The 19,022-nt window shown below is 40.5% G+C and overlaps 1 protein-coding gene across 1 annotated transcript in view; it reads right to left on the bottom strand.

Annotated features, from left to right (window-relative positions):
* Positions 1-7,835: 7,835 nt before the first annotated feature.
* Dnah5 (dynein axonemal heavy chain 5) overlaps positions 7,836-19,022 on the bottom strand; it is a 193,492-nt gene continuing 182,305 nt past the window's right edge. The window contains exons 75-78 of the mRNA XM_042695192.1: positions 18,643-18,795; positions 17,132-17,363; positions 11,464-11,473; positions 7,836-8,076 (exon numbers count right to left, since the gene is read on the bottom strand). Coding sequence (XP_042551126.1) covers positions 7,932-8,076; positions 11,464-11,473; positions 17,132-17,363; positions 18,643-18,795 — 540 coding nt within the window. The 3' untranslated portion in view covers positions 7,836-7,931. The remainder of the gene's footprint in view (positions 8,077-11,463; positions 11,474-17,131; positions 17,364-18,642; positions 18,796-19,022) is intronic.

The following is a 19,022-nucleotide window of genomic DNA, read 5'->3' as shown; positions in this document are numbered from 1 at the left end:
GCACCAAAGTTGTAAAGTTTGTTTTCGACATAAGGACTTTTTTGTATATCTTTTCTACTGATGATGTTTTGAACAACACAACTAGCCTGTACTTTAAGATAGTGGCTCCCAAACCTGTCTGGCTTCACGGGACATGCTGGTCCCGTCCGAGGTACTCGGCTTGAATCAGACTGTGGAAGGACAAGGATTTGTTTTAAGTTCTCCAATGATTCTAATGTACAGTTATAGCTAAGAACTTTTCTTAACTATTTAAGTAGCTTGCAATGATAGTTCAGGGAGGTCGATAGTTTTATAGATTCATACAGTATAGTTTGAACAAGTACACACACTCTGTTATATTCTGTGAACTGCCCTCTCTCCTACTCCCCCTTTTCCAACAGTGTTTTGTGAGTTTGTTTATGCTGTATTCATATATCTCGAGGTGGATTGGTACCGATACGTATGTGTCTGTGTGGATATATAAATACAGATACATGATTACATATACATACACATATCTATGCATACACATGTGTGCATATATGTGACATATACATCATACTCTGATCTTCTGTACCCTCGATCTTCTGTATCCTCTTTCTGATTCTCCCCAGAGAGTCCCACTTTTACATGTATGTCTTATTATTATCACCCTCATTATAGGTATATTACATATACAACCAAAACACGAGATATTTGTCATTTTGAGCTTGGCCTAACTTGCTCAAAATAATCATCTCCAGTTTCATGCATTTTCCTGTAAAATAACATATTTCATTCCTCTTTAGAGTAATATTAGGAGATAGATTATAGAGAGATCGATGGATATAGATCAATATAAGTAATGGTGACATATATCACCACTCCACACTGAGGTCAAGTTCATCAGTGAAGTGAATTTCTCATCTTAGAGGTACTAATAATCAGTTCAATCATGAATTCTGCTTTGTTTCTGCAAAAAACTATTGGCAAGACTTTTAGTATGAAAAAAGTTGGTTAGAAAAAGCAAACAAGAATAAACCAAAGACAGATAGATACTTTACTGATTTTTTTTTTGTGGGGGGTCCAGTCATGGGGCCTGAACTCTTGGCCTGGGTGCTGTCCCTCAGCTCTTCAGCTCAAGGCTAGCGCTCTACCACTTGAGCTACAGGGCCACTTGCGGCTTTTTTTCTTTTTGCTTATGAGATGCTGAGGAATCGAACCCAGGGCCTCATGCATGCAAGGCAAGCGCTCTACCACTGAGCCACCTTCCCAGCCCACTTTACTGACTTTTTTAGTTAATGCTCAAATTTCTGATGTCTAAGATAACCAAAGTATTTTTTTTCTCAAGAATACGATTCAGTTCACCAGGATCATATTTTTCAAAGCCTCTCATTGTGTTCCACTTGGATAACTTTATTATCAGTGCAGACGAATAATGCATCAGTGCATACGAAATGCAAGTGAAGCAACTGGTGATGTTCCTGAAAAACTCAAACCATTTTCACTGGTGGTTAGAGTGGCAAAAAGTTCCATTAATACAGGCAAACATTTTTAAATGATCAAATATTAACATGTTTTATAAGCTCCTTTGCGACAGGTGTCCTGGGCTTTGCTTTAAATACTTGCATAAATAAATTATGAAGGATGCATCACAGCTGATTGCAGTGAGCAAGAGAAGGAAGGTCAAGAGTGAAGGAAGATAAAACTGCTCTCTGCTGAGGAGGGGCTCTCGTATCAGCCACAAGCACAGGTTGTGATTCATAATCCTTCATCCATCACTCCTAGCTGTGACTTTTCAGGCAGTCTCTTTGGTGTCTTTCATCACTTTTAATCTTTCTCCCTTCTCAACTCGTAGGAATGAATAGTCTATGTGGCCTTATTAAAACGGACTCTTGCACAAAGTATTGAAGAAAAGTTAATTGGCTTTCGAAGTAAATCAGTTTTGCAGTGCACTTGGTATGAATGCTGTGCGTATTAGCCTAAGTGAAGAACTAAATGAAGAAAGGTATTATGGTAATCATAAACATTACTGGAGCAGGGCAAAGCATCATGCTGCGCATACATCTTGGCTGTACTCACAAGACGCACAGCAAGTAGCAAATAATGTATTGCCCAATGAAAAACACCATTTGGCATGCAAATTAAAGAGAGGACAAGGCTCCCAATCTTGGCTCTAAACCCACCCAACATAAACTAAAACTTGGAAACAATGAAGTGTGCCTATAAATCCAGAGCTCTGGAAAAACTAAATGGAGTCCTAAATCAGAGAAGGCACGAAGAGAGTGTGGAAGGCATACTCATTAGCCAGATGCAGACTGGCTTTCTGGATGTGTCTGGGAAGGAGTTGCTGATAGGACTTTTAGGAAATGAAATCCTTTAAGACATTGTGTTAGGCCATCATACTGTTGGCATCTTAAAATTTCATAACACGGGGGATAAGGAAGTCTTTCAGTTAATAGAAGTATTTGAGTTTGAGCTTAGGACTTCATGCTTGCTAGGCAGGCTCTTGTCTGAAGGGTTCTAACCCTTCTTGCTCTGGTTATTTCGTAGGTAGATTCTCAATTTTTTGCACAGGGTAGGGCTCAGAATATAATCCCCACATTTATGCTTCTTGTCACACCTGCGATGACAGCTACGCATCATCAAGCCCAGCCTTTTCTACACCCAGGAAGTTTCTTGAACTCGGTTTGTGTGTGTGCATGCCTGCCTGCCTGCCTGCCCATCCTGGGGCTTAAACTCAGGGCCTGGGCGCTGCCTTGAGCTTTTTTTGCTCAAGGCTATACTCTATCACTTGAGCCACAGTGCCACTTCCAACATTTTTGAGTAGTTTATTGGAGATAAGAGTCTCCCAGCCCTTCCTGCCCCGGCTGGCCTCAAACCTAGATCCTTAGTCTCAGCCTCCTGAGTAGCTAGGATTACAGGCCCTCCACCAGCATATGGAGGTTTCACAGCCTACCTTCTCAATCTCTACCTCCCAAGTCGCTGGGATGACCAGCGTGAGACATCAGCACTCAGTAGAAGTCATTATTTTTAAGATTCATTTGAGATCAGGTAGGGCAATGATTAATAAGAAAAGCCAAATGATGTCTGAGGAAAAGCAATCTGCAGCTTCTTACCTGCTACAGCCTGCCACTCAGGACACTCTCTTCAGCCCTGTGTCTTGCCTTGTCTCTGTATTTTTACTTCTCAAGCAATGTGAGTAGGATTCTGTTCACTTAGCTGCCCAGATCTATGATTTTCCAGGCTAAAGATAGGAACCAAAAAAGCTCCTCTGTGGTATAGATTAAACAAGCTATACGTTGTAATATTTCATTAATGGAGTTGATTTTAAGTACAGAACAGAGTAAGTCTCTGAAGATAAATAAAAACCTGTTTGTGGGTTTTTTTCCCCTACACCAAATCACATTTCTGGTTGTCAAACTGACCTTGAATCACACTTCTGGTTGTCAAACTGACCTTGAAGTGTCCTTCATTGGAGTTATTTATAGGCAAGTAATAATCACCTGCTGGGTACAGTAGAGGCTGGTCAGTGGGCCAAAATGCATTCATTTCAAGAATGCTATCAGACTCCCCCAAGTTTTCAAAACCCTCTAGTTTATTGGTTTTGCAAGGCATTCACTCAGTCTGGAAGACCATATTGTGCCTATAAGTGCATCATTTCTCTACACTTAAGAGGAAGTATACCAATACACTGGCAGACATTACTGATCAACAGTAATTAGATATACAATGTAACTTTTAAAGTCTCTCCCATCACACACACAAAAAAAGATCAAAGCTGCATAAACAATTACAGAGCTCATTAATGCTATACAGTGCATTGAAGATTTGTGTGTGGGGGTGTTGTCTAAAGAGAAAAATTTTCATACATATCTGTTTATTATTGTTATCATTGCCAAAGTTCTTAGTGAACTTTCAGAAACTATATTCTCCTTTCACACTTATATAATACTGAAACTTCAAGCAAAAAAATTATTGATAATGACATTATTGGTATTGAATGTTTACTAGAGGGTAAATTCTGAGAAGCCACTTAACTATAAAATCAGTGGTTCTCATCACATCTCCTTATGAGTTCTCTACTGTGTAATTTTCCCATTGCAAACAGCATTTAACACTCCTCATTTCAATCCTTAGAAACTGCACTTCCTCACCTAACAAGATATGATATGTCATCGACAAAGACTTCTGGCTCTTGCCTGTAATCTTAACTTACTCAGGAGGCTGCGATCTGAGGATTGCAGGAAGTCCTTGAGATTGTTATCTCCAATTAACCATCAGAAAACTGTAAGTGGATCTGTGGCTCAAAATGGTAGAGTGCTAGCCTTGAGCAAAAATTGCTCAAGGACAGCACCTGGGCTCTGAGTTCAAGCCTCACAACTGACCAAAAAAAAAAAAAAAAAAAGACCTCTGAATCGCTCTGCTGCAGCCCAGGCTGACCTGTTACTCTTCCTTCCTATTCCCTAAAGGGGAGACCTCAAGACTGTGGCTATTAACTATTTCTCTTTCTCCTTCAGATCTAAATGACGTTTGTATCATCTGTTCAGAACTGTCTTTCTCGAGGCCGAATCCAATTAGACCTCTGCAGGCACACAGCATCCAGGGTAGAGCTGCTGCTCACAGACACCTGGGCCAGGGTTCCTCACAGTTCCCTGGAGGTCACACGGTCTCGCTGAGTTGATTCAATGTTTGCCAAACACCCCTGAAAAGAAGCTCAGAGACGACAGAGGCATCAAGGAAGTGGCCACACACAGGGCATAATAGGGTAGTTCTTGATGAAGCTAATCTTTCCCTTTGTCTCAGTTCCAGAAGAGACCTTTTTGCACAGAAAAGGAACAGCTATGGGAGGCAGAAAGGAAAGAGAGAATGAGAGAAAAGATAGACAGGGCTATGCAGCAGCAGCCCCAGATCACATTCTGTGACACATTCTGTGTCCTTAAAGTACATGGTTCCTGGGGGTGTGACTATTGGTACATCAATTCTTAGATGGCAGAGACACTAGGCTCAATCTCCAGAATTACGGAATAAAAATAAAGATAAATGGCAACATGCCTGCTCATCTGTGACTCACAGGGAACACTGTCATCCTATTATTCGTACTCATGGACTCTGGCATTTTCCTTCATAGTGCTAACCTCACAGTCTTAATACCATTTTCCTTTTTTATATATCTTATGTGGTCATTTGTACATAGCTATTGAGCTTTTCTTCTCATCTGCTAAGATTGTCCTAGACGTATACTAATTATTACAAATAAGGGAAACTATGGGATTTAATATTTCTTTGGGCCTGGCTTACTTCATTTAATATAATTTTTCCAAGTCCTTCCATTTCCTTATAAATGGAACACTGTCATTCTTTCTGATGGAAGCATAGAATTCCATTGTATATAGATATATATTCTTGATCCATTCATCTACTGAGCATCATCTGGGTTGGTTCCATATCTTAGCTATGGTAAACAATACTGCAATAAACATAGTTGTGCTGGTAACTTTAGTGTGGCCTTGTTTGTGGTCATTTGGATAAATGCCCGGAAGTGGAATTTCTGGGTCATAGTGGGATTGCTGGGTAATAGGGAAGCTCTATGTAGAGTCTTTTGAGGAACCTCCATACTGCTTTCCAGAGTGGCTAAACAAGTCTACACTCCCACCAACAGTGCATTAGCACTCCCTTTGGCCACATCCCCTCCAGCTAGAATGGCTATAATGAAGAAATCTAATACCATTTTCTTTACATCTTATGTCTGCCATGTTGTATGCTCTGAAACGGAGAATTCCATGTAATGACATACCTAAATGATTGCTTGCTTTCTGCATCTATGCTTCTGAGATAAATTCTGTAAGATCAGTTACCATGACACCACAGCTTTCACCATTATACCACCAGTGCAGCAGAATGCCTGACAGGCAGGAGATGGGAGATAAAGCTTCAATAAATGAGTACTGAGAACGATATAGAAAAAAAAAAAAACAGCTCCTCTTTCACTCAGCAATGGTTGCAGTCGATTTTCTCACACACAAAGTAGTCAGGCACTCTCTGTCACCCAGCAAATTTAACCAATCTGTCTCTCTTTGCCTATCTGATTAAGGAGAAGGCTCAGTGCCCTTCAGTGGAAGCTGCTGGAGTGGAGCAGAAAATGCTAAGCAGGCCTCATGAGGAAGCATTCCTTGTTGAATTCATTCCTTGAAATTTCCAGTTGTTCCCATGGTATTCTTTTCTACTTTGATTTGCTGAGACCTCCGTGTACATATTAACAGGTGAGCACCGCAGATGAATTGTCCATTCACATTTGATAAAAATACGTTTTGGAAAGTCTTTTTTTCTCTAGATGCGTAAGGGCAACTCTCTTCCTTTCTAATAAATAAGAATGCAGATAGATACAGGAATGTGCTAACAATTCTTTATTGATTTGCATTACATTCACATGTTCATTATTTGTTGTTCTAAAGAAAACTGTTGCTATGTCACAATTCTCACGAGTAAATGGGCACGTCAGTCCATACTAAAAGAAGCTGTTCAAATGAACACAGTATCATCCAAGATGCATTAAGCATCTCATAAACTTCTCAAGATGAACTCCCACCACAGTTAGCATAAAATGCTATCAATTAGACTGAAGCCATGGAGAAGGGCCAGCAACTGTCTTCCCCCTGTTAGTACCATCTCAAACAAAAACCTTTATTACAGGAATAGCTAAACAGACCTTGAGCTAATCAAACATGCGTAAACCACAATTCTAACTTAATACTGTCCTAATTTACTACGAAATAGATTGTATAAAAGTACATAACTTATCATCAGAACTTAAAAGCAGATGAAAAGTTCCTTAGGGCTTTTTTATTAGTTAATAAAAGCCCTTGTGAAATAATCCCTACGCACTTTCTAAAACATGTGTCCTTCCCTATTTTCTTCCAATCACTAAATTTTTCAAGAGAGCTACACTCTCCCCATACTATAATACCTCTTACCATTTTCCCATGTTAATTTTTGCTTACATGGTCACCTGCAAATTCACTATATAGTTGCAATCACATTGTAACCCAATATTTCATAAACTATCATTTTGTCATTTCCAGATAAGGAAATCTTCAGTGTCATGTTACTTATTTGCCTAATACCTCCTAATTCCCATTAGCATGGCTTTGTTATTGAGCAATTATTATTAGTTTTAGGACTCCCATTGTTTCTGCTATTATATATAACTTTATGTAACACTTGTATCCAGTCTTCTACAATGATGTAGATAAAATAAGAATGAAAGTACAAGAAAGTCTGTGCATCTACTTTACTCTTAAAAAATAGACCAATCACATTGCCCTAACAATTTGTATATGTATTCATTTTAGAAGCATTACACTATATGAGTTTATTAGCCTTCATTATTGCTATGGACATAAATTTGTATCTCATTATTAAGGAAAAGTGGGATTGAACATTATTCTGCATGTTTATTCTACAGGTTCACAAGAGTTGTCTTTTTATGTTCTTAACCTGTTCTTCACCCTGTTTTTGCTTTTCAAAAGATCTGAATGTCTTCTAGAAGGGCCTGAAAGCAATGCTCTTGTAATGTGACCTAAATGCAAAAGTCAGTGGAAGCAAAACCAACACAGGCTGACAGAGTTTCCCAAGAGAACTCAGCAGCCACAGACCAGCATGAATGAAGAATCCCTTCAAGGAAAAGACTGTCTGTTTAACCAAGTCAGTCTTCAGAGGGAATTAAGAACATGCACTATGAGAAGCTGGAGAGCCATACTTCCTTAGGAAGTGGTAAACGTTCCATTTAAAGCACTTAAGATAATCGTTTTTTGAGAAACACAGAGGTGGGCCACTAGTAATGAACAGGTAAACTGTAAGCATTGGAAGGGGAGAGTACACACGTTTCTCTGCTACCCAGCACTCCTAGAGACACACAGGCAGGCAGACAGGGAGCTTGTGTTTTCCAAAGAACCTCAGGGCACAGGCCCACGTTACTTGACATCACAGAGAAGGGCCACTCCCCGGAGCACCCAGTGTTCTGGGGCCTGAGCTGTCCTCAGGTCCACAGCGGCGATGTAGTTCAAATCCGTGCGAACTGGCTTCTTGTAGATGGGGCAGGAATAAAACCGAGGATCTCTTAAGGCTACAAAAGAATTCGTGAGAGAAAAGATCGACATAAATTTCTAGTAAGCATCTCAGCAAAAAGCTAGATACATTTCTAACACGCATCTCAGAGATGGTGCCAAGCCAAGCTATGCACCCCTTCCAAAGGTCATTTCAAAGGAAAATGGGTTTGGTAAGGTGAAGGAACTTCCAGAGGTCACACAGTTCCTATGCTGGGGTTGACACTGTCACACTACCTATGAAAATACACACATCTGTGCTTAGACTGAGCCAACTGACCCCTTGCCTTATGATCTTGATAATCACCCCTCTTCCCACAATTCCTGTCTTTTCTACCAGTCATTCAACATTCCCTTCTGCTCGTTCTCTTTGATCTCCCCTTCATATATTCTCTCCATCTTTTACCACTACGCCTGGCCTTTGGCACAAGTAGCACAAGTAGCCTGCCACTTGTAATCACACATCCAGCATTACTCTGTCAGTAACATCACCATCATCATCATTATTATTATCATCATTTAAAAATCTCATCTTCAACCTTCTGTGCCACAGACCACATCCCCCCCTTAAATCACAAGTCCTGTGGCGCAAACCCTGTGTTCTGAGTTCCCTTTGGAGTAGAAAGCCAAAATGTGTAGGATGCAGAGAGAAATGCGTCTAGGGAAAGCATTAGTGGAGTTCCCCAAGGCTCCATTCTCTTATTCAGGAATGGCAGAGTTGCAGTGGTTTCCAAACCACAGACACCATGAAAGACAACTTGTGTCGGTCTGTCCTCTCTGATACTCAGCCTCACCACAGTCTCTTTCTCTCCACACTTGACAAGCTGATGGTCACAGATGTGAATCTGTGGGGCATTAAACTTGCACCCTCATGCAGAATCTCCCTAAGAAAACGAGGAAACATATGCAAATACTCAGTTGGCTCTGAAAGGAGTCTAACTTGGAGTAGCCTGAGAACTTAAGCTTTGTTAGCTTCTTGTGAAAACGACTTTGTTCACAATAGTTTTTCCTGACTTCCACCTCTTGGGGCAGTGTAGTCTTTTACTGTCTCTTCCAGATTACAGAATTTATAAGGACAGATAGTTATGTGTGCATATAACCTTGCATCATTCTGTGAGGAAGCCAATATAATATTAATTTTTAAATAATCTTGGTATACTAATGAATTGAAATTATATAATATAGAAGTAAGATGAAGACTTCGCTTTGGTGAATGAGTGTAATAAAACTAGGCACCGAAACCCAGAAACAATCTTAATATAGAGGAATGAGTGAACACATTGCCAAAAACTAATATGTTCAATAATTTAACTATCTTTCATATCAAATTACAAAAGCAAAGCATATCACTTTGACCCAACAGAACTTTAGTTCTGCTATGTCACATTTTTAACCCACAATAAATGCAATTACTTCGATTGGGAGAAGTTAACATTTGACTACAATAGGAGATAGAAGTTTCAATATCAACGAGTATTCTAAAGTAGTGATTCTTAATCAGAGGTAGCTCTACTCTCGGAATGCTGGCCAACATCTGGGGATATTTTGGGCTATACCAACTGTGGGCCTGACTTGTGTATAGGGGGTAGAAGCCAGGAATAGTGCTACTCAATCGTTAACAACTGTAGGCCTGACTCAGTATATAGGGGGGTAGAAGCCAGGAATAGTGCTACACAATCGTTTTCCAAACCAAAAATATCAATAGACAAAAATAAGCGAGCTGGTAGGTAGGACAAATCAGCTATATATGTTTAAAGGCTTAGGACTCCAGAAAGAGGAACAAAGAAGTTATAAAACCTTTTGAGTGAACTCTACAATTTAGGTTTAAAAAAACATAATAAAATACCTGGGAGGATTTTATTGTCTAGTTATGCAGCTTCCCTGTCTATTCTACATTTTTATCCACACACTCATACACATTAGGTACATTCTTTCCAATATCCCCAGTAACCATGTTACAATCTCTATATGGTAACCAAATCTTTCCTTTATTTGACCTCCTTGCTACTAATACCTTATACACTCTTATAAATGTCCTGCTAATACCTTATACACTCTTATAAATGTCATTTTTTATTTTAAAAAATCATGTGCTTTGCTGGGCACTGGTGGCTCACACCTGTAATCTTAGCTACTCAGAAGTCTGAGATCACAGTTCGAAGCCAGCCAGGGTAGGAAGCCCACCAGAAGTGGGGTTGGGTCGAAAGTGGTAAAGTATTAGCCTTAAGCAAAACACAGCTCAGGGATAGAGCTCAGGCCCTGAGTTCAAGCCTCACAAATGACAAAAGAGTTATTTAAAGTATTAGTAACAATCATACAATTATTTATGACACATCTGCCACGTGCTCAAAGTTGTCATTTCTATTCTCTCAACAGCTCTGTGATGGTTACTGTTACTAAGTCACCTTACCGATTGGAAAATTGAAACACAACATTACATATTATATGTTATATATATTATACACTTATATATAATATATGATATGCAACATGATATATTTATATCTTATAGATGATCATGTAATGTGATATGATACTATATTAGAATGTAGAGTGAATCAACCCTGGCCCAGAGACTCAAAGCCCATTGTGCTCTCAAGTTCTACCATTCTGGAAATGTGCTATGCATGGACACCTCTATATCTTTGCAGGAAAAAATGAAAATAAAGAAAAAAAAATAAAATAAAGTGGCATATTTGAGATTCTATCAAAGCCACTTGGCAAATACTAGGGTCAAATAACCAGAAAAGCAACCCTGTGATCTCTGGCTCTGGCTCACAGTCTTTTATTGGTGAATAGAGAGTAAGAACCCTGAGCCTACAGTGGGAGACAAGGGAGCCTAGAGTGCAAGCCCCACCCTCGGGATCGGAGGCTTCACTACCCCTCACGGCTTCTGTCACCGGTGCCTGGGAAATCCACAGCCCCACTGTCAGGGAGCACTCCCCCTTGTAAGGTCAGCTGAGTTTCTGCTTCATCCCAGATTATCCAAGAGAGCTCCCTCATTACAGGGTCTGCCACTGAGCACTAACCACAGAATTCCCCAGAGGTCTGCATGCACCCATCACAGGCAAATGTGCTTACAATGACAGCTTTGCCGAGCAGTAACCGGGACTCATTCACGAACGTCTCCCAACTTTAATTTCCCCACCTTCAAAATGGAGATGACAAACTTTAGAGTGGCTGCAATGTGTCAATGAGTTAGTGTGTGTGAATGTCCAGTATAATGTAACAATACCACGTCTGGGATGTAGTAGATGCCTAAGATAGGTTATGTGCTCATTTTCTTCTCTTTCCACCTGCACATATAGATGATTTACATTCCCCTGAAACAGATTCCCCAGATTTCTGTTCCCCATGACCTTGTCAGAGATTCAGACTTCTATGCTGGGAGTGGACTGACTGCGGTGGAGCTCAGAAGAGGGGATGGTGGCCGTCCAGTCACCTTATGTGTCTCTCCCCTCCCCTCCCCCTCCCCATGATGGCACAGTCGTGGATTGGAGTCAGAGGGCATTCTGAGGAACATGTCTCCCTAGCACAAAATAACCCATGAGCTCCAGAGGCCCCGAGACCCCTCCTGCACTCAAGTTGGTGACCAGAGATCCTCAGGTTTCACCCCATCCTCCCAAACTCTCCCATCAATGTTTTCCCAGCGGCTCTTTCCAGCTGTTTCCCTGAAGTTCATTTAGAAACATTACCCCATCCATACAATCACTCTGTAAAAAGATTAACCTTTCCTGTATTTGACTCTTTCCAGCTTCCTTTGAAAACAGAGGATCCTGAGTTTGTGTTAGTGATGTTCATCTCAATGAACTTAGTAAAATTTGAGTATTTTGCTATGATGTCCTTGTGAGAAATGAGAATTTTTAAAATTAGTAGTAGATCACTCCATTTCTGAGCTAAAAGAAGTATTTAGATATCCGTTTTTAAAATTAACTACTCCTATATGTAAATTTCAATAATGAATTGGCATGAAGTGAGAAATCACTCTTCATATTCATGTAAAAGCTATTAACTCTAAGAATTCTAGTTTTTTAAATGTAGTACTTGGGCTGTCTTTTGGTCACTAATGATGCTGCACCTATTCATCTCAATTAGAGCTCTATTCTGCTATCAAAATTAAGTGAAAATTAAATGCATAGCATGAAAATAGTAACAGGAATGTTAATTTCCTATCACTAAGCAAACATTTATTTAACAATGAAACAGTTTAGCAAGACAAGTCTCCACCATCTCTAACTAAAACCAGCAAAGAATAAATAACCAAAGCTGTTCTTTTTTTAATACCTTCAAATTGGTTCCCTTTTCCTTTGCTTATTTTATTTCCTCAGTTCCCCAGTGCTAATGAGTGTCATCTCCGACTAATGCTCAGAAGGATGGGCAGCACTGTGTGATAATAATCTGTTCTTAAATAATAAAGGATCACCTGTATTTTGAAATTATTACTGTGTTACTCCCATGCTGAGATGTCCAATGTCAAGTTACCTTGGATTTCTAAAGCTCTGTCACAAGCAAATAAAAGTAACACCTAACTTGATGTGAGAAAGGTTTTTCTTTCATTTGAGAAGAAACATTTTCATGATATGTTGACTACAGGCCACATCATAAAGCAAAATGTCTAGAAGACTGAAGACTTTTGGCTCAAAGAACATTTGACTACAATTTCTATAAAACTACTACCCTAAGGACTTGACACCAACCTAAGAACTAAAACTTACCTAGCCACAGTCAGCATATTTGCCTAGGTTTAACTTACCTAGCCACAGTCAGTACATTTGTCTAGGTTTAAATATCCATTCATTCATTCAGATTCAGCTTTAAAAAAAAGTTATTAAGCCACCCCATGCACTGAGCAGTGGACAGCGGCTGAGATCTCCCTTCACAGACTCCATCCTATAGGCTGGTGCTCTCCTACAATCTCCTCAGCATGATCTTTCTGGTCAGGTGTCTCTAATAAATTAAACAGATCATATAGATAGGGTGCAGAATCTACCCACAAAGTGTTCTCAGTAAATGTTAGCTCTCTCTTCCAACCACTGTCCCATCCCCATCTTCTGCTTGAAGAAACTCCTTCATGTGGAAGTTTTCTTGCTCATTAAATACCACTGACATCCAAATTGCCTAAACTGAGCTTGTCTTCTAAATCCCACATCTGGACTTTTGGTATGAGCCAGCACAGCAGAAGAGGCCTGAATCAAAAGTCGCATAAAGTTAAGTTTGACATCCTATCTCTAAGCAAGAGGCTTATAGTTAATAAGCTTCCTGAGAACTGCAATCTTCTTCAGCAATAAAGGTAAAATATGAAGAAGTACAATAACCTTTCCAGGTCATTATAGGAGAAAACAAGGTTGAAGCTATAGTGTTATGGCTCAGAAACAGAGCACTTCCCTAGCAAGATCAAGACCTTGGGTTGGATTACCAGCACTATGGAGGGTGGGGGAGAGGAAACTCACTCTGAGGGTTTAAAGAAAGGCTTGGTACACACCACAAATCAAAAAGAAAAGTGAGGGATTTTTCTATCTTGTTTTGTTATAGTTTTTGATCAGCGTCTACAAAGCAACTCTCCTAGATTTAATAGGGGCACCTCCATATGGCTGTTCACAAGCAGGTGGAGACTGGTGTCCCCCTGAAAGGCATTCTCCTTCGCTAGTGTTCTCCAGCCAAAGAGAACTGGATTTGCACCAATGGATTGAAGAACAAGTTCAAACTCCCCCCGCCCCAAGGGTAGGCATTAAACTAGAGCCTAGGAGTAGACTGTGGAAATCTGAACATTCTAGGACCCAACAAATTGATAATGCAGTTCAAGGTCCCCATCCTCCTCCCAAACTCCACAAGATGACATGAATAGCAAGCTCTAGCAAATCACCAGCCATAATAAGTACATCCATCTCATTCTTCTATAATCGGAACATGGGTCATGTTCCCCCCAGGATGGTGGAGCAGAATTAAACACAATGAGGGCTGGCACAGCAGAGGCCAGACTTTTAGTTCAGCTCTGACAGAGCTCTACTTCTGGGTAGAGCCCTCACATGAAAAACTAGTGGTAGGAAAAGCTGCACTTAGGATGACAAACAAAGGCACCTCCTGATGCGGTGGGGTCTTCCACTCAAGGTCATAGCCCATTCACACTTGATGTAGATGAGAAGCCCAAATACTTTAAGCCATTTCCAACTCTCTCCCTCTCTCTAATCTAATAGAGAACACCAAGTCTTCTCTATGTCCCAGCTACCGCTCATTGCCACCACATTTCTGTCCACTTCCACTCCATCTTTTCTTCGTTGCCTCAGTTCTTTAGCATTTGTCAAATTGCTCCAATAGTCCTTTCTGGGCTCTCTGTCTCTCAGAAAGTCCTCTGGACTGTCTAGGCTGGGAACTGACCTTCTATGACCATGTGGTCATGACACTCTCTGGGACTACAAAACCCTGGGGATTTTGACCACATCCTTTATAGTGGAATGCACTCTCCTTCACCATCCATGGTCCCTGCCAGTCACGCACACCATACTGAAGCCCTTGCTGATCGTGTCCATCCATGGTTTCTGCCAGTCACACACACCATACTGAAGCCCTTGCTGATCGTGTCCATCCATGGTCCCTGCCAGTCACACACACCATACTGAAGCCCCTGCTGATCATGCCCTGAATGTATTGTGAGCTGACACTCACTCGTTCACTTCTCTACCCTTGCCTTTCATCCTCTTCTCACCGGCATTCACTCACTTTCTCGTCCTCAAACACCGCACACCATTGCTGCCTGATGCTCCCACATTCTCCCTGTGCTTCTGGATATTGCACAATCCTATTCTATCACTTGGATTCAGTTCAATTATTCTCCTCAATGAACTCCTACATTATCGTATGCAGGCATGTGTTTAACTAGACGCAAGTCTCTCATCTTCCACTGTAAAACAGAACTATGTGAAATCAAGGTGTTCATTTAGACACCGTCCTTATTATTCACAGTAGGTTGTCCCATGAAATGACCATGAACATGAATCAACAAATATGGAGCCATTGGTCTGATGGAGAATACAAGGTTAGCTTCCTGCAAGTCTCTTCTTGCAAGACCACTGAACCATAGTCATCAACCACTCAATACAAAACTTTGTTTGATGTGTTTGTATTTAACAACACATTTGAATATGCATTGTTGAGTGATTAATATCAAGTTTGCAGCAATTACCACTGTAACTCATACGTGAAGTAAGTTCAGACAACATACACATTTTCTCCATAGCTTCCCTGTGCCCTAAGCACTATACTGGGGGAACTCATCTTAAATAGAAAAAGTGCAAAAAAAATGAAAACACATCAGTGCAATCAGAAAAGGACACTCTTTCACAGCATAAGAAGTAAAGGGAAAAGGTAGAGAGAGCATCACTGAGTTTAGCCAAGTTGGAAACATGTTTTGGGCAGCTCGAAAGTCTTGCCTTTCCATGAAAGTCTATGAATGTCTGTGAGTATTAATATGAGGATCACAAGGAAACTTTAGCATGTAGGCAAATTCACAAATGCAAAAGCAGAAGGATCTGACAAGAGTGTCTTCTTGCATGGCTATCTTCCCTCTGTTTTCTGACTGAGCTCCATGAGAATGGAGGGTCTGCCTATTATATTTGCAGTGTCCCACCCAGCTCTCGATCAAAGTCTGGCAGATGGTCAGCGCCACATAAATAGTCACTGAATGACCAGAAAAAGCACCGAGTAAAATCTTTACTTAAATCTTAATCACACACATTCCCATCTGTACCTCAAAAGTGATCTCCTCTACCCTCCCAGGAATAGTTATGTCTTCCATCTAGGGTCCCTAAAGCCACTTGAACATGTCTCTATCATAACATGTATCCAATTATATTTTAATTATTTGTCTAATTATTGGTTTTGCTCACTAGACTAAGCATCCCTAGGGGAAGAATTTGATTAATAATTATCTTTGTATCCCAGCAGTAAAGCTCATGGATGGTATATATTAAGTAGTCAGCAAATGCTTGCTTAAAAAATGTTTACAGTTAATAAACTATTTTCCCCTGATTTTAGTTTCCAAATCTGGATTACCATCCTCTAAAAAGAAATCATTTTATGACTTTACTTGTTGAAAAAAAATCACTGTGCTTCTATTGTTAAATCTTTACATCCTTATATCCACTATCATGACCTACTCTAAAGTTAAGGTTTACACTTCCAAAATGAAGGGTAGTACCTAATACTCAGTGGTTGTTGAGGAAGAAGTAGATGAGTAGAAATAGCAGAAACTTCCAGGAAACATAAAGCCAATTATGGAAAATAGTTTAAATATTTTAATCTAATCGAAAGAGCTTAGTAATGTGTGTGTGCTTCATAGAAGTGATCTTCTATTCATAGGCTGAAAGAGGAACCCATTATTTTATTCTTAGCTATAAGATTAAGCCAAACACCCCTGATTTCAATCTTGATTTCACAACCTGACTCAAACCCCCAAGCTGGTACAGCCACTATCTCCTGATAAGCCCTTTGCAGACATGCCTATTTCTCCACATCTTCGTACCACCATTCATCTTCATATCACCTCCTCATATTCAGAGGCAACTGGACCTCATGAATAGTTCACCAGTATCTAACCATACATTTTTTGTTTTATTGGATACACAGAACTTTTTAGAACCATTGCCTATGCAAGCGGGTGACCAGAGGTCAACAAAATACTCACTCAAAAAAGTGACTAGCTACTCAGGAGGCTGAGATCTGAGGATCACGGTTCAAAGCCAGCCCGGGCAGGAAAGTCAGTGAGACTCTTATCTCCAACAAACCACTGGAAAACTGGAAGTGGCACTGTGGTTCAAGTGGTAGAGCACTTCCCTTGAGCTGAAGAGCTGAGGGACAGCGCCCAGGCCCAGAATTCAAGCCCCACCACGACAAAAAAAAAAGTGACTAGAGGTCAACAAAATAGTCATTTAAAGATGGGCGTGAATATAAAGCTAGGTGATCAAACTGTAAAATCCCTGTTTACATAACAACCACTACAATGGAATCTTGGGGGTTTACAATGTTAGCAAACTCCTAATACCAACCCTCACTGAATGGACAAGACAACTTACTGTTGTTTTCTGCATAAATCCTTATGACAGGCATCAACTCAAAGAGAACTTTGGGCTTTGATTCAATGAGTTTCATGTTCCTCTTGTCCCAGCCGGCACCTTCAAGATACAATCCATAGACGTAGACGCCCGCGGCCGGCGGAGCAGAGATGTCCTCCTTCATCCACTTGGTGACTTCGTTGCACAACACCATGTTGTCCAGGGCCCAGCCTTTGTTGGCACGAGTTATTTCCTGTTTCAGGAAGCAAAAGGATGAGGACACAATTAGAGGTTTCTTTTAATTATAAAAGATAACAATAGCAGACTGGGAAGGTGGCTCAGTGGTAGAGTGCTTGCCTTGCACGCATGAGGCCCTGGGTTCGATTCCTCAGCACCACATAAGCAAAAAGAAAAAAGCCGGAAGTGGTGCTGTGGCTCAAGTGGTAGAGCACTAGCCTTGAGCTGAAGAGCTGAGGGACAGCGCCCAGGCCCAGAGTTCAGGACCCACGATCGGACCAAAAAAAAAAAAAAGATAACAATAGCGAAAGTTTAGCTCCACATTACCCTCATTCAAAGGAGGAAGAATGCCAACAAATAACGATTCTCTCATAAAAACTACCCTCATTAACTATTTGTGTTATTCTAATAACACTATTTGTGCTTTTAAAAAAATATGAAATTAGCCGGGCGCTGGTGGCTCACGCCTGTAATCCTAGCTACTCAGGAGGCTGAGATCTGAGTATCGCGGTTCAAAGCCAGCCCGGGCAGGAGAGACGGTGAGACTCCTATCTCCAATAAACCACCAGAAAACCGGAAGCGGCACTGTAGCTCAAGTGGTAGAGCGCTCGCCTTGAGCTGAAGAGCTGAGGGACAGCGCCCAGGCCCAGGGTTCAAGCCCCACGGCCGAATAAAAAAATATATATATATATGAAATTAAAACAAATGCAAAATAAATAACAAAAAACACTTTGAAGCATTTGTTTCTAACGCAATTGTAAGATTATTTCTTTGTTGCTTTGTATGTCCCTCCCCCACAGTATAACCCCTGCTTTCACTGTATTTGATGTCAGTAAAATTTGTGGAGGGGAAGGGGAAAACAAGTCCTTTAAATAAGGATACAGGTGGACCTGTTGCAACAATGAGAAGTACAAGTTGTCATGTCAAAAAACGAACTTTACAACTTGTGGGGGTGGGGATTGGGTGGGGAGGGGAGGGAGGATGGGAAGGGATGGGAAGGGTAAACAAAGGAGGAGGCTACAATCCTTGATAAGAAATGTACTCACTATCTTGCCCATGTGATTGTAACCCCTCTGTACAGTATTTTCACAATTAAAAAAAAAAAAAAAAAAAACACTTTGAAATGTAAGCTAGCAGCCCGAGAGTAAATGGCTGAATTTACTTTGCTGACAACGTTAACTACAAGCACCAGGAGTAGCCATTCTATCTTCTTATAGTCTCTAAAACTACAAAGGAAGAAGAAAAGCTTGTAGAGGAAAATTACAGTAGCACAAGGAGCACATCAGCGCAATTACCTGTCTCATTGCAGTTAAGAACCCTTGGGGGTTAAAAAAGCCTGTCATCCAAAAGCAGTGGGGTCGGCCATTGAAAACCCAGGCAGTAAACTGGCAATTTCTTTCTAGAAGTTCAGTAAACCAGAAACCCAGTGTGCTGGACACCCATGATGCCTGAAATGCATACACAAAAACAGTTCATTATTGTAGAATTAATTCTTCCATGGAAACTGACTAAGTGCATTTTCTATTAAAAAAAATTGTTTTGAAGATAAAGTACCAATCTCATTTTTGCAATGAAAACATTCCTAAATCACAAGTCTCCTTTGGGTTTTGACATGAGAAATTTTCACACCGTTATTTATTCTTTATATTAATGTTATAAAAATATGACAAGCCAG

This window comes from Dipodomys spectabilis, unplaced genomic scaffold (genome assembly GCF_019054845.1).
Source record: "Dipodomys spectabilis isolate Male_0828 unplaced genomic scaffold, ASM1905484v1 ptg000179l, whole genome shotgun sequence".
Lineage (NCBI taxonomy): Eukaryota > Metazoa > Chordata > Mammalia > Rodentia > Heteromyidae > Dipodomys > Dipodomys spectabilis.
Note: the sequence above shows the minus strand (reverse complement) of the source record. Positions and strands in the feature narration are given on the sequence as shown.